The sequence below is a fragment of the Mirounga angustirostris genome, unplaced genomic scaffold (assembly GCF_029215605.1).
Source record: "Mirounga angustirostris isolate CCGP_5_RB_7025 unplaced genomic scaffold, mMirAng1.0.hap1 SCAF_3, whole genome shotgun sequence".
Classification (NCBI taxonomy): domain Eukaryota; kingdom Metazoa; phylum Chordata; class Mammalia; order Carnivora; family Phocidae; genus Mirounga; species Mirounga angustirostris.
The window spans coordinates 14,854,525-14,871,380 of record NW_026991711.1 but is presented as its reverse complement, the minus strand read 5'-3'; the positions used below and the strand labels follow the sequence as shown (position 1 = coordinate 14,871,380).

The following is a 16,856-nucleotide window of genomic DNA, read 5'->3' as shown; positions in this document are numbered from 1 at the left end:
CTCCACTGTCCTCTGAACTTGATACCTGGAGCCAAAGGATGGGCACTTCCAAAATCTAACCTTTTGAATATAAGCTTCCAAGTGGTACAAAGACTGGATGGTCTTCAGTCTCATATTTTGGGTTTACTTTATGCCTAAAGTTTACAGGTCTTTCCATGATAAGCTCAAAATCTCCTAATTCTTGAATAAACTGTTGACAGTTTCCTTTAAGGAGGGGGAAAGATAAGTGGATTGTACTTCTCGAAGAAAGTGTTTTCTTTCTCTTTCAGGATTTGACTTTTGTTAACGTTTGACAGGGGGCCTGCACCGGGATCCAGAACGGCGCAAATGCCCCAGGCTACGTGTCAGCATTTACAGCTCAGGGGAGCTGGTGGCTTTCCTTGTAAGAGCTGGAGGTCACTTCCCGCCCTCGGCCCCTGAGAAGAGCGGATTTTTGTATCGCACAGCAGTCTATATGCACTTAACGTAGAAATTTAAAAGTGAGCCATTTTATAAAAGAATCTTCCTGTAAAGAAGTATCTTATTTATAGATCTGGATTTTTAAAATTTTTAAAATTTATTCTTTTTAAGTGGGCTCCACGCCCAACACAGGGCTTGAACTCATGACCAGTCAGGCACCCCTTAAATCTGGATTTTTAGATACAAGCTCTTACTCATCTGGAAATGAGACATGGACACTGTGCCCTTCGAATCACAACATACAAACTAGAAGGGGAGCATCAAGACCATTTACATTATTCTGCAATATTAGCTTATACTCCGTGAAATAGGAAGTCTGGCATACCGGAGATGGTAGCTAGTCCCGAGCACGGGAATCAGGTGCCTTTGGCTAGCCGATCCTTCTCCCCAAAGATTCTATGGAAGTGAAATCGAGCTGACAATAAAGGAAAGCACAGTGCCATCTTACCATCAGGTGGGGATTCTGCCCCAAACCCCACGGCACACCTCAGTTGGCTTAGAGAGTCCCTTACCGCTCCCCAAGCCCAGACGTTGGAGGAGTCAGCACCACGGAGCTGGCCACCCCAGGCTAAGTTACCACTCCAGCCTTCCACAGCATCCCTTGGGATCCTTGGAACTCACTCACAGGAATAATCTAGTTCCATCAGGGCAGGCCACACCTGGAACACTCCATTTTACCGCAGACAGAGGGGAACAAGTGACAAAGGGAGGGTGACCAGGAGAGGGAGAGCTCTTGTGACTTCTCATTAGGAATGAAGGAAGCAGCTGGGAACAGGGAGGCTATTTTCAAATACCCTATGGGCCGTGCTGCCGAACAGAGGAGGGCTAGACCCGTTCCGAAGAGCTCCAGGAACAAGAGAGACCCCGGTAGCCAGCTCTGGCTCACTGTGGAGCTCAGATGGACCTGCCTGTCTCCTGAAGCAGACTGCTCCCTATGGCCTGGCAGGGTTCCCAGGTGCACGGGGCCCGGAAGGGGGCCTGCCGCGGTGGCTGGGGCGAACCTCTGTGAGACATTTCCCACAGCACACTCGGCAGCAGGTCATAGGGAGCGCTCCGTACACAATCACGATCGCCCGTGCTCAGTCCCGCCCAACGGATCAGCTTCTTCAGGGGATGGGGTTCAAGTGACACTGAGGTCTCTTCCATTCCCAAGATCCAGATTCTAGAATAAGGGGATAGTTTTTGAACACTATTTCTATTCATCTATTATTAATACATAGCAGGAAAACAAACTTCATATGTTTAGTTTCTATAAAAGTGACTACTTGATATTTCTTTTTATACTCCTTCTTTTAAAAGCATACAAACCTCAGAAGCCCATGAATATAATTTTGTGAAATAAAAATTAGAAACATTAATACAAATACAGCTTAGAATTGTATCATATCGCTTAAGTAAACGATTATAGTATAGTATCACACTTCTTTCATTTTAAAGTAAGTTATAAATGGGCTTAAATTTTTTTTTTTTAATTATTCAGAGGTAACCATGAGTCCTTTTCTTTCTCAGAAGAAAAAAACACAAGAGGTTTCTCTAATTTTAAGTGCATTTTGCGATTAAAGAAGTATGGACGCATAAAGAGGGAATACACAGACGTAGATGGTTTGATAAATCCCAATGAGGACCAGCTAGTCAGTTATGTTCTTCTACTGGGCGATCTGGCAAAGTATCACTTTAATGGGTGAAAACCTAGTGTTTCAAGCAATAAAGAAAAAGAAAGAATCTAGTTTTAAATACTCGATGGCCATTTTTTATATAACTTAAACTTATTCAATACATTAAGTACATGTATTATTAAATAATTAATATTATTTAAATTGAGGAATATGTCACTGATCTTTAAGGAAAGCTCCAGAAGTCTTAGCAGTAGTTCCACACTTCCCCAGCAGGTGGCAGATTTCTTGTCATACTTTCCTCTTCTTTTCCTAGAAGCCAGTGCTAGAGCTCATCATGAGTCACAACTGTAGGGGAGGAAAATGTATTTAGTTATTGAAATCTTAAATATCAAATTAGCTTATTAGCATATATCTCACCAAATTCAGAGATACAGAAAAAGCAGCATAGGTGCTGACTGAGGATCCTTTCATTTGTTTAGTACCTATTTCCTTCCTTATGTGAAATGCGATTAGTTCTTTGTACATTACGGTACTTATTATATTGTATCACAAGCCCTCACATTTTACCACTTAGAGGGGAGTTCTCATGGGTCACAAGGACCACATCTTTTTTATCTCTGTTATCTCTAAAGCCTAGCACCCTGCCTGGCAATGGAAGCCTTGAAAAATACTGAGAGGTTACTCACCACGCACAAAGAGCCTATGGTTAACATAATGGAACAACAAAGAGCAGAAGCCATATGTGGTCCTCTTCTGAGATGGGAGAGACAAGAGCACTCAAACACTGACAGAAGGTGACACAAATGTGAGGATCAGTACTAGCGAAGACTCTTAGACACCAAAATGGTTTCTTCTTCCGCATCACTGAGCTGTCACATACTGGTCTTAAAACTAACATATTTAGGGCGCCTGGGTGGCTCAGTTGGTTAAGCGACTGCCTTCGGCTCAGGTCATGATCCTGGAGTCCCGGGATCGAGTCCTGCGTCGGGCTCCCTGCTCGGTGGGGAGTCTGCTTCTCCCTCTGACCCTCCTCCCTCTCATGCTATCTCTCATTCTCTCTCTCTCAAATAAAAAAAATCTTAAAAAAAAAAACCAAAAACTAACATATTTAAAATGACATTTTCAAGCAGAAATGTATTAAAGTACGATTTAAACGCATCCTCTTCCATAATTCGAGATGTTAGACTATGTTTCTCTCTTCACTAAATTCCACTTGAGAGATAATAAAGAAATATAAAAGGGAGTAACAATGAGAATGGGGGAAGTGGTTATGAAACATCGTTGGAGCAGAGTTATGAATGAATTTCTAAAAATTGAAGACAGAACACGTAGCTGATACACGAGCATATGGCTGGGAAGAGGAGCTGATTTTCCCGACAGAGGAGGATCTCGTAACAGCAAACACTGGTGGGGCGTGAGTGAGAAGGTGAAGCAGTAACTGAAACACTGTCAGGAAAATCTGTGCCTCTCAGCTTCCCACTCTCATTCTGTCCCTACGTTTCACAGAGAACTGGTCCGGCTGTTTATTCCAAGACAAAAAGTAGAAGATGATTTTTGAAAACAAAAAAAACCCCAAAAACAAAAAACAAAACTGAACAATCTACTGAGAGACAGAGATTGATTTTCATATGAGTGTCAGTGCTATTGAATAAAATGCCCTCATTTTGGCTTTTGGCCAGGCTGGTGTGTAGCATGGCCTTTATCTGTTCCGTGCCCGTACATCCAGAGAAGTCTGTCAGTTCTGCACATGCTAATGCACCTAGAGCTATTGATTAACCCTCCCACTCAGGGAAGAAGCCTATTGGAAAAACAGACATTTTTACACAGAGGAAACGCTTGCCAGCTCTCTGTATTGATCAATCTAATCTTTTACTCTTAAAAATATAAAAATAGCCAAGGATCTCCAGGCATCTGAGGAAGACCAATAGCAAAAGAAAAAAGGACCAAGATGAACAATCAACATACCCAAAAGAAATAAAGGTAACAAAGAGAACCAAAGAGGTACTTAAGATAATTCTAATATTTTCCAGATTATTCTGAAAATGAAATTCGATGAAATCATAAAACAAGAAGATACTGAAATTCAAAGGCAGCAGAGAAAAAGATCTGCAAAAATTAAGATGGGATTGCCCCCTTCAAAAAAAATCAATAGAAGTAAAAAAAAAAAAAAAAAATCCCCTGAACAGAGGGGAAAATTAGGAAATATAAAAAGAAAATATAACTACAGAAATACAAAGAACTGTAAAAGACTACTATGAACAATCATACACCAAGGAACTGGGACAACCTAGAAGAAATGAATAAATTCCTAAAAACATACAACTTACCATGAATATACTGATTCATGAAGAAACAGAATACCTAAACAAACCAATTACTAGTAAGGAGACTGAATGAGTAATCAAAACCTCCTGAGAAACAAAAGTCCAGGACCAGATGGCTTCACTGGTGAATTCTACCAAACATTTAAGGAATAATTAATACCAATCCTTCTTAAACTTTTCCAAACAATAGACAAGGAAGGAACACATCTGAACTCATTTTATAAGGCCAGCATTAACTTGATCCCCAAACCAGAAAAGGACACTACAAGAAAAGAAAATTACGGACCAATATTCCTGATAAACAAAGATGGAAAAATCCTCAACAAAGTATTAGCAAACCAGATTTAACAATACATTAAAAGGATCACACACCGTAATCAAGTGGGCTTTTTCCTAGAGATGCAAGGATGGGTTCCACATCCACAAATCAACCAACACGACACACCACATCGACAAAACGAAGGATACAAATATGATCATCTCAATGGATGCAGAAGAAGCATTTGAAAAAACTCAACATCCATTTATGATAAAAACTCTCAACTAAGTGGATATAGAGGGGACTCTACCTCAACATAATAAAGGCCATATATGACAAGTCCACAGATAACATCATACTCAATGGCAAAAAGCTAAAAGTTTTTCCCCTCAGATCATGAACAAGATAAGAATGCCTACCCACGCCACTTTTATTCAACATAGTATTGGAAGTACTAGCCATAGCAATTAGGGAAGAAAGAAAGGCATCCAAGTTGAAAAGAAGTAAACTGTCGCTATTTGCAGATGACGTGATATTATATATAGGAAACCCTAAAGATTCCACCAAAAAACGGTTAAAACTAATAAATGAATTCAGTAAAGTGGCAGGACACAAAATCAATATACAGAAATCTGTTGTGTTTTTTTACAGTAGTACCAAACTATAAGAAAGAAAAATTAAGAAAGTAATCTATTTACAATTGCATCAAAAAGAATACAATACCTAGGAATAAATTTAACCAAGGAGGTGAAAGCCCTGTACATTGAAAACTATGAGTTGCTGATAAAGACACAAATAAATGGAAAGATATTCCATGATTATGGACTGGAAGAATCATTACTATTAAAATGTCCCTACTATCCTAAGCAATCTACAGGATCAGTGCAACCCGTATCAAAATTCCAACACCATTTTTCACAGAAATAAAACAAACAATCTTAAAACTTATAAAGAACCACAAAAGACCCCAAATAGCCAAAGCAATCTTGAGAAAGAACGAAGCTGGAGGCATCCGGCTCTCCGATTTAAAACTACACCACAAAGCTATAGTAATCAAAACAGTTTGACTCTGGCATAAAAACAGACCTACAGTTCACTGGAATAGAATGGAGGGCCAAAAATAAAGTCAGACAAATATGGTCAATTAATTTATAACAAAGGAGCCAAGAATATGCAATGGGGAAAGTACAGTCTCTTCAATAAATGGTATTGGGAAAACTGGACAGCCACATGCAAAAGAATGAAACTTTGCCCCTTTCTTACACCATACACAAAGAGTAACTCAAAATGGATCAAACACTAAGGTGTGAAACCATAAAACTCCAGGACAAAACATAGACAGGAAGCATCCTGAGATCAGTGTTGGCAATATTCTTTGAATTTGCCACCAAAAGCAAAGGCAACAAAAGCAAGCAAAAGTAAACAAGTAGGACTACATGAAACTAAAAAGCTTCTGCATAGCAAAGAAACCATCAACAAAATGAAAAGGCAACCTATGGCATAGGAAAAAATTGCAAATCATATATCTGATAAGGGGTTAATATCCAAACTATATAAAGAACTCATACAACTCAATAGCAAAAAACCAATCAATCCAATTAAGAAAATGGACAGAGGCTCTGAAGAGACATTTTTCCAAAGATGATATATAAATGGCCAACAGGTCAACATCACTAATCATCAGGGAAATGAAAATCAAAACCACAATAAGATACCATCTTGTACCTGTTAGAATGGCTATTATCAAAAAGACAAACAACAAGTGTTAGCAAGGATGTGGAAAGAAGAGAACCCTTGTGCACTGCTGAGGGAAATGTAAATTGGTGCAGCCACTACGGGAAACATATGGTAGTTCCTCAAAAAATAACAAAAAGAACTACCATATAATCCAGAATTTTACTTCTGGGTATTTATCCAAAGGAAACAAAAACAGTAACTTGAAATGTATCTATGTCCTCACGTTCATTGCAGCACTATTTACAATACCCAAGACATGGAAACAACCTAAGTGTCCATTGATGGATGAATGAATGGATAAGGAAAGTGTGAGGTGTGTGTGTGTGTGTGTGTATAAAGTGAAATATTATTTGGCCATAAAAAGAAGGAAATCCTGCCATTTGCAAAAGCATGAATGGATCTTGAAGACATTATACTAAGTGAATGAAGTCAGAAAGAAAGACAAATACTCTATGATCTTGCTTATATGTGGAATCTGAAATAAAACAACACTGAGCTCACAGATACAGAGAACAGGTTAGTGGTTGTCAGGGGTGTGGGGGATGGGCAAAATAGGTGAGGGGGTCAAAAGGTACAAACTTCTAGTTATAAAATAAATGTCATAGGGATATAATGAACAGCGTGGTGACTGTATTTAACAATACTGTATTATATATTTGGAAGTTGCTAAGAGAGACTTTTAAAGTTCTCATCACAAGAAAAAATTTATAACTGTGTATGGTAATGAATATGAGACTTATTTTGATCATTTCTCAATACATACCAATAATAAATCATGTTATACACCTGAAACTAATATAATGTTGTATCTGTCAATTATATCTCAACTTAAAAAAAGGAAAAATAAAGAATAGTAGGTCATGACCAAGCTGAGTTTAATTCTGGAACACAGGGATGATTCAGTATTAGGAAATATATTAATATAGTTTGCTATATTAATAAATCAAATATAAAAACCAGATAGTCACCTCTATTTCTGCTGAAGAGGCAGTCAATCAATTGCAACCCATTCTTTTTATTCTTTTCAAATTCTAGTTAGTTTATATACTGTGCTAAATACAATTTATTATATTACTGATAAAAACATTTACTAAAATAGGAATCAATAGCTATTTCCTCAACATGATAAATTTTTGTAGTCCAAAGCTATTATCTTACTTAATAGGAAAACACAGAAAGTTGGCCAGGCAAAGTGAGAAAGAGGCCTAGTGCACTACTGTTATTTAACACCATATTAGAAATGTTAGCCAAGGGGCACGTGGGTGGCTCAGTTGGTTAAGTGATTGCCTTCGGCTCAGGTCATGATTCTGGAGTCCCTGGATCGAGTCCCGCATAGGGCTCCCTGCTCGGCAGGGAGTCTGCTTCGCCCTCTGACCCTATCTCCTCTCATGTGTTCTTTCTCTCTTTCAAATAAATAAATAAAATCTTAAAAAAAAGAAATATTAGCCAAAGCGATTAGATGAGAAAAAGCAATGTGAGGTATAACGATTAGAAAGGACGAGGAAAAACCATTTTTGTTTGCAGATAATCTTGGGAGGAAAAAAATCAAGAGAATCAACTTAAATATTACTATAAATGAGAATTCAGTATGATCACAGAAATAAAAATTCATATGCAGAAAATAGTCTTTCTATGTACAAGTAACCACCATTAAGAAGATACATTGTAAGAGAAAATGCCATTCATAAATAGTAACAAAAAGATGAAATACCTAGGAACAAACTTAAAAAGATACGTATAAAGCTTAGATGATTAAAATGTTATGATTCTTGACAAACATAAAACTGAACCTGAACATAAAGATACAACACATGCTTAAATGGGAAGAACAGTTTTCATGAAGATGTCAATACTCCCTAACCTAATTAATAAATTTAATGTAATCTTCCCTCCAGCACCCTCACCCCCCCAAAAAATCCTGAAAAATGTTGACCTAGATAAGATGATTCTAAAGCTTATATGGAAAAATGAACAGGAGTACCGGGAAAACAACAACAACAAAGTAGCAATGAGGGGAGAGAAGCCCTACTCAGTATTAAAACATGCTCTAAATTTTCAAAAAGGAGTGTGAAATAGGCACATGTATAGACAGAGATCAATGGAACAGGATAAAAAATGTGCCAAATGAGACATAAATAATACAGGAATTTAGTATACAATAAAGGTGGCAACACAAATCTCTGGAATAAAGATCATTAATTTTTTTCCAGTGTTGGACAACAATCCTCTAGAAAAAAATGAGCAAAGGAAAAGAATAAACAGGTGGAAAACAGAAGAAATTACAAATGGCCCTTAAACATATGACAATAGCCTCAACTCCATTCATGTTATGGGTTGAACTGTTTCCCTCCAAAATTCATATGGTGGAATCCTAACTTGCAGGACTTCAGAATGTGACCTTATTTGGAAATAGAGTCTTTACAGAGGGAATGAAGTTAAAATGACGCCATTAGGGTACACCCTAATCCAACATGACTGGTGTCCTTGTTGAATGAAGAAATCTGCACACAGACATACAGAGAGAGAAGACAAGGTAAAGGGAGCCAGAGAGAAAATGGCCACCTACAAGTCAAGAAGAAGGCCTGGGACAGGTCCTCCCTCACTGCCCTCAAAAGGAACCAACCCTAATGACACCCGGATCTTGGACTTCAAGTTACCAGAACCGTGAGACAAATAATTTCTTTTGTTTAAGCCACCTAGACTGCGGTACTGTGTTAGAGCAACCCCAGAAAACTAATACAGCTTGCAGTAAGAGAAATGCAAAAGTTATAAAATATATACCATAGCCTTAAAAATGATTGCCTCTTCGTGTTTGAGTAAAAGACGTCTTCCAACTTTATCCTATATACTTCCATGTTGTTTTAATATTTATAACATATCTTACATTTATAATTCAAAATTAAGTAAAAAATTCAATAATCTTTCATAAAGCTTATTTTTTAATCTCTTATTTTTATACAAATACATATGTAAACACATACAAACACACCATTTTTCTTTATGATGGGGTCAATCATATTACAAATATTATTCTATATTTTTAACTTAAAATATGCTGTCAGCAAAACACATTTATCTCAATTCTCTTGAAAGGCTATGCTATATTTCATTGTTTGTATGTAATGATGTTTATATAATCAATAGTCTATTTATGGATAAATTATTTCTTATTTCTTGCAGGGCTTGAACTCATGACCCTGAGATCAAGACCTGAGCTGAGTAGATCAAGAGTTGGATGTTTAACCAACTGAGCCACCCAGGTGCTCCACTGGATAAATTATTTCTATCTCATTAAAAACAATGGTAACAATCATACGTATACATCTATCTTTTTCTTTTTTCTTTTTTTAAAGATTTATTTGAATGAGAGTGAGAGAGTGTGTGTCTGTGTGTGGGGGGAGGGGCAAAGGGAGAGGAGGAGAGAGAATCTCAAGCAGACTCCTCACTGAGCATGAGCCCTATGTGGGGTTTGATCCTGCGGCCCTGAGATCATGACCTGTGCTGAAACTAAGAGTCGGCCTAACCGGCTGAGCCACCCAGGCACCCCATCATTTCTCTTTTTTAAATGTAAATTTGTTAAAGTGAATTGCTGGGTCAAAGGGCACACATATTTTAAATTTTTATACATACCGTAATATTTCCTTAATTTATACAGCTACTGTATGTATGAGTACATGAGAGTGCTCACTTGTCAATACGCTTGCTAAAACTGGATATTATTAATCCTTTTAACTCTTTCCAATATGATAAGAGAAACATTTCATCTCATGTTCTGTGCATTAAAAATTTTTGAGGTAATTATGTAAAATTTCATTTTTCTCTTCCTTTTACTTTCTTCCTTTTCTCCCCCTTCTCTGTCTTATCTCTTTCCCTTCAAAACAGTTATATCACACCACTTACAGAATCTTCTTCTGCACTGAAATGGTGTCTTAATTATTTATTAATTAAAAATACATGAGTGTGTTTTATTTTTTAAAAAAGATTTTATTTCTTTTTTGACACAGAGAGACAGCGAGAGAGGGAACACAAGCAGGGGGAGCAGCAGAGGGAGAAGCAGGCTTTCTGCCAAGCAGAGAGCCCGATGCGGGGCTAGATCCCAGGACCCTGGGATCATGACCTGAGCTGAACGCAGATGCTTAAGGACTGAGCCACCCAGGTGCCCCCGTGAGTGTTTTAAATACTGAACTTCTCAGAAAATAACCACACTAGTTTTGTTAAGGAATACAGAAAGTCAAGATAAAACACAATTTCATGCTTATGTGAGAAATAACATTTTTATGTTTATATTTAACATTTGAACTTCTTGAAAAAATAAAGCTGAGGAAATTAAGAATTTTATTCTGAACCACTGGAAAGAATTATTGTTAAGGATTAATATAACCTGTGAAAGTCTCTAACACGGACTAGAGCTCAGTGCTATTTTTAAAAAAGAGTAAAGAAAAACAGAGAACTAGGCACTGATGAGGAAAGAATTACGAGGCAATCAAGAAGTTTATATCAGCTTTAAAGGCATATTCAACGCTTATTTGTTGAAGGTTTATGCTGAGTGATGAAATGCTCAGGTAACCACAGTTTAATCTTGGAAATGGAAGCACATCGAAACTGAGTCACGCTCCAGCCCTAAGGCTGCGAGAATCAGGAACACATGGGAAATCCCTATGCTGTAGGAGATTCGTTTAGGAGATAGGAGGTAATATTTCTAGTTACTATGTAAGTCTTTTACTAAATCTCAGGGCTTGGATTTTTACCTTTTGGGAAATTTGATATAATCTTAAAGACAAACATTTTTTTCTTTTTTTACACTGTGTCAGGAGGCTAATGCCACAGCACCCGGATCTGTGGTGACATGAACTGAAGTTCTATCCATGGGGGAAGAGATTCTCTATCCATGTTTTTTTTTTTTTTTTTTTTAACGGTTTATTTATTTATTTATTTGACAGAGAGAGAGAGATAGCGAGAGCAGGAACACAAACAAGCAGGGGGAGTGGGAGAGGGAGAAGCAGGCTTCCTGCCGAGCAAGGAGCCCGATGTGGGACTCGATCCCAGGACCCTGGGATCATGACCTGAGCCGAAGGCAGACGCTTAACGACTGAGCCACCCAGGCGCCCCTCTATCCGTTTTTAATTTGTGAGCTTAGTCCATACAAAAAGGAAATCCTTAATAATGTCACAAATTTCTTAAAGAAATTCTGATCTAATTTACATTTAATAAATTCGCCAAGAAATGAGTTTGTAGTCTATTATAATCTCAGTTAATGCAACACCACCCCAGAATGATGACTTACTTGCATTTTTCTTCTTGTTCTCAAGATGATCTAACAGTTGTCGTATCTCAGTGTCATACTCCACCCATTCTGGGACAATCCTCGCAGCAGCTTTTAGCTTGGGTTCTTTTGTTTTGGGATTATTGCACTGAAAGTTTAAATAAAGTTTTGTTAATGAAAAACTATTATCCTTGTATGTTAATTATACTTCAGTTAAGGAAAGAAGGAAGGGAGGGAGGCAGGGAGGGAAGAGGGAAGGAAGGACTGACTGACCATTGTTCAGAAAACATAAAGGAAATGCTTGAGGACATTACTATGTCACTAGAGCAAACAAAACACATTTTGTAAAAAGCTGAGTCCTAAATACTAAATATTTAAAGTACTACAATTAGTTTAATAGGGAAAGGATCAAGTGAAATGACAAATCATTATGTAAGCAAAAAGTGTTTAATGCAAACACCTCAATCAGAAATTTAAACAAAAATTAATTAAAAACATTCTGATGCTTAAAAAGGAGTTTGTCAAACAATTCTGCAAACTGTTTTGACAAAAGATCTAATTACATGACCATTTGTAAAAGAACATAGGAGACTACATTAATAAATATTTTTTTTTAAAGATTTTTATTTATTTATTGAGAGAGAGAGAGAATGATAGAGAGAGAGCAGGAGAGGCTGGAGGGTCAGAGGGAGAAGCAGACTCCCTGCTGAGCAGGGAGCCTGATGTGGGACTCGATCCTGGGACTCCAGGATCATGACCTGAGCCAAAGGCAGTTGCTTAACCAACTGAGCCACCCAGGCACCCAATAAATATTTTCTTATCTTTTCTTTGGACTAAAGTCTGGTTTATATGCTTTATGTTTTCCACAGACAAAAGTATTTGTTAGCCTTTAGAAACTCCTTGAGTTTCTTTAGCAAAAACATTCATTCCCCTTCTTATGCCTCTGTTCTAATTAGCAACTGTGATGCTATTAAAAATCAGTTAACTGGAAAAAAAATCAGTTAACTGGAACTCATTTGTCAAAATATTGATAGATGTGAAATTCAGAGTAGTTTATCAATCTCATGTCTAAAAATATTAACTAGTCTATCTGACAGACACAGTGGGAAACCAGTGGATTCAGATCCTCAGTCATGGTTCCAACTCCACTCTTTCTAGTAGTGCGATCCATACATTCACCTATATGTGTGTCCATGTGTGTTATATGTGTTATGTGTGTGTGTGTGGGGGGGGGTCTAGTGCTTCATCATAGAGGAGGGAGATAATCTCCAGGGTTCCAGTGACACGGGATCCATTTAAACTACTCAATGAGCAATTGGTCCTACTGTGGAGTTCCTTGGGAAATTAAGGGTTAAAAGGCAAAACGTATCATAGGAGAAGGATCTGATTCTGGATGTAGGGGATAGTACAGCTGACAAAGGTCTGCTAATGGGCTGCATGGGAGTTGTGAGGAGAGAGGTCACAGGTGCCCCCAGAGTGTCTGGCTGAAGCCATGTGAAGAATGGAGATGCCACTGGCTGAGACATGAAGGACAGTGCAAGGAGCACAAACGTCCCCAAGCTCCACAAGCCTCGCCTTGCTCTCTACAAGGCATTCACAGAGGATGCATCTTGAAGCTCACGCTCTGTGACATTTTCTTATAGTTGCCACAGCTTGCTTTCTCCTTAATTCCTTGTGGGAAAGCTATTGGTTATAAGCCATGAGCCTGCTGTCTTGATCCTTTCCTCACCAAATATTTTCAGTTCATTCCATTATGGACTTTTTCGATAGTAATATATTCCTGAAGTAAGTGGGAAAAGAGGATTTTCTTTGCAGAAATTAACCTTACAGACAATATGTTCTATAAAGTGAAGATAATGGAAACATTTTCTTTCATTTTGTGTCAGAAACTGTTAAAAATACTATGTTTTCCTTATTTTTTTGTGCTATAATTTTTTCCCCCTCTAATCTCTATCAGTGGTACTTAAACAGGGCTATTATGCCCCTCAAGGGAGCTCTGACAAGGTCTGGACACATTTTGGGTGTCACGGCTCAGGGTGGGGTGGGGTGGGGTGATACTGCCATCTAGTGGGTAAGGCCAGGGATGCTGCTAAACATGCTACAAAGCGCAGGACGGTCCCCACAATTACGGATTATACGGTCCTAAATGTAAATAATGCCCAGGTTGAGAAACCTGATTATTGAAATGGAGCTGAGACAGTATCATGACATTCATAAATGCTCTCCTTCTCACCTTCAATACCATTAATCATGCTTTCTCCTCTTCATTAGGCCATTTCCTTGGGATTTTTCTGCACTCCCTTAACTTTTTCTCCAAGAAGCTGGCCCAAATTAGCATGTTCTCTCATTTTGAAGTGTTTCTGTGGAGGGATTGCTAGCTGTCCACCAAAATTTATGCCACCTTTTCTCTATGTAGACCCATCCCTAGGAAGTAGCCCATCTGGGAATGCCATTTCTCAGCTCTTTTGACATCTAGATGTGGCCACACAACCAATTCCCACCCAAGGGGCCACAGCTTTTAGGAGTCAGGAAGCATTCCTCACACTTCTTACCTCCCCTCCAGATCAACACTTCACAACAGAAATATGTGGAAACTACATATGTCATCTTAAATTTTCTAGTAGCCACATATAAAAAGAACAGGTGAAATAAATTTTAATACTGTATTTTATTTAACCAAATATGTCCAAATTATCAGTCAATATGTAATAAATATAAAAGTTAGTAATATGAGATATTTTTACCTTCTTATTATTGTACCGAGTCTTCAAAATCTGGTATCTTATACTTTACAGCACATCTCAGTTCAGACTAGCAACATTTTAAGTGCTGAATGGACACATGTGGCAAGTGGCCACCATCCTGGACAGATCAGCTCCAGATGGATACAGATGATGACAGGACCTCAGAGGATGAAGTAGCCCCCAGGTAGATGGAGGCTGGTCCCTGAGTCATGATGGACAGGGAAGCTACTCACTGACAGAATACTCACTTAGATCTGTATTCAGGTGAGTGAGAAACCACTGAAATTTGGGGTTTGTCACAGTTAGCTCATGCTAACTATCTCTAAGTATTATAAGTATTAGAGATCCCAAGGAGATCTTGCATCCCTAATGTATGAGTCACAACCTTTTATGTCCCAGCACAACTTTAACAATCTCTTAGGAGTTTCGTTATGTTCTTGACCTCTCTTTAGAACATTCCCTTGCTTTCTTCTTACAAATGCCATCTTACTTGTTTCTGCTACATTCTATCACCTTTGACTGAAACCTAACATACTGGCATGCTACTTTTTTTTCTATACATTTCTATACATACCTAGAAAAATGTCTATTTTATTGTCCTGTCTTATTTTGTTCAAAACTGTATGAATGCTAATATTTTGACAGCTTATTTTTTACTGAAGATCTTGTAAATAATTATTTAAAACTTAAATTAGCACAAAAAACAAGATGGTCAGAAAAAGAATGACAACATCTCGTAACTACCAAAGACAATAAAGTATTGGAATGTGACTTTGAGACAGCTGGAAAATAAATTAGTTTGAACTATTTCACGTTTAGGAGACTTACACTGTGTAGCATAATTAATCTACTTAAAATTAAAATGAAAAAAAAAATTTCTCACAAGGAAGAAAAACAGACATATATAGGATAATTTAGTAGAGACAGAATTATTTCGGTTGTCTTCATTTGGGGAAAATATTGGCAGGAGAACCAAACTGGTTATATATTAAGATAACAGTTAATCCATGAACACTTCAGGCAGCTCCTGGCCTTTCTTTCAGAAGCCCCTGAAAAGTGCTGAAAAGAGTAATGCGGCAAGCCCGAGATCGGATCCTTCGAAAGGCCTGCTTGCAAGGATGGCCCCTGGCTGGCGTCTGGGCACTTGGGTTTCAGCAGTGTTCCCACCATCCCTGGTAAGACTGGCTCACAGTGCCTAAACCCTGCCAACCCCGTGGTTTATGCTGAACCTGCTTTCCTTTTGATTGTTGGGAATTTTCAGTGTTTTTACGTATTAAGTGTCTGGTCAATGCGACAGGCAGGGGGAGTGCTTGTGCGAGCAGCCCCCCTGTAGGAATCCTGGGCCCTGGGTTCCTAACCAGCTGCCCTGGGACACAGCACCTCACCAGTGTTGTGGAATTCCCCACAGCTTACGGGGTTAAGCTGCTCTTGTGTGACTGCACAGGGAGAGGGCTCCTGGAAGCTTGCACCTGGCTCGCTCTGCACTTTGCCCCATACACCTCTTCCCTCTGTGGACATGGATTTGTACCCCCTGGAATAAAGCACAGCCATGAGCAGGACGATATCCTGAGTCCTGGGAGTCCTCTTAATGATTCCTCAAAGCTGGGGGTGGTCCTGGAGGCCCCTGACACAGCCCTGTACTTGGCCGACCTAAGTAAACAGAATGGTACTAACAGACGAAGCAGCCGGGTGCCACAGGGGTGCCATTCTGTCTATAAAAGAGAAACGATTCTACTGGAACACGTTCACACCTGCCTGCATGCAGAGGACAGCGCGCACACTCACCAGATCAATGGTTTTGGCTCTCTGTTTGGAGTCATCATCACACCACGTTTCACACCACAACCAGTCTTGAGGAAGAGACTTAATGGCGACTTGGTAAATCATATTATTGGGAAGATCCTATGGAAACAAGTGATTTAAACAAGGAGGTACAGAAATTAGAGGGAACAAGGTCAATTAGATTAAAAACAGGTTCAAAAAAAACATTCGCAGATCTAAGGTACCGATTTGTAGGCTATTAAATCCTTAATATGACCCAATCATCTTGTGTCACGATGAACCCATGCACTAGAACTACACCCACAGCTGTCCTGGACGTCACCCTGGGTGTCAGGATGCAGCGGGAAGCCCAGACACCCACCACCCCACAGGCCCCCAAATGGACAGGCTCCCTGCCTCCGCCTGCCCCAAAGCAGCGCAGCTGGGCACCCGCACTGGGCCTGCCCTTGCCAATGCTGTCAGAAACCGCCACGCCCTCCCGATTCGGCGGTGACCCTTCATTTCCCTGTTAGGAAACAACGTTCCAGGGATTCTCACATCCCTTCATGCTCCGAGCTTTCTAAGCAAAGACTGCTGGCACCTGGGTTAAAGAAAGTTTCTAAGGCAGATGAGCCTCGTAAGTGGCAAAAGAGCTCGGCGTGCTGCCTGTAAGCACGTGCGTGACCGAGCCCA

General features: G+C 39.1%; 1 protein-coding gene and 1 long non-coding RNA gene across 5 annotated transcripts in view; one reads left to right on the top strand and one right to left on the bottom strand.

The window, feature by feature from the left end:
- Positions 1 to 2,183: 2,183 nt before the first annotated feature.
- UGGT2 (UDP-glucose glycoprotein glucosyltransferase 2) overlaps positions 2,184 to 16,856 on the bottom strand; it is a 178,558-nt gene continuing 163,885 nt past the window's right edge. For all 4 annotated transcript variants that reach the window (XM_045869607.1, XM_064585944.1, XM_064585946.1 and 1 more), the window contains 3 exons: positions 16,188 to 16,304; positions 11,680 to 11,806; positions 2,184 to 2,420 (listed from right to left, as the gene is read on the bottom strand). In XM_045869607.1, coding sequence (XP_045725563.1) covers positions 2,398 to 2,420; positions 11,680 to 11,806; positions 16,188 to 16,304 — 267 coding nt within the window. In that variant the 3' untranslated portion in view covers positions 2,184 to 2,397. The remainder of the gene's footprint in view (positions 2,421 to 11,679; positions 11,807 to 16,187; positions 16,305 to 16,856) is intronic.
- LOC135363818 (uncharacterized) lies at positions 8,117 to 16,835 on the top strand. The gene is made up of 6 exons (XR_010409945.1): positions 8,117 to 9,059; positions 9,576 to 9,698; positions 10,400 to 10,559; positions 14,454 to 14,666; positions 15,446 to 15,577; positions 16,697 to 16,835. It is a non-coding gene; the product is annotated as an uncharacterized LOC135363818 (long non-coding RNA).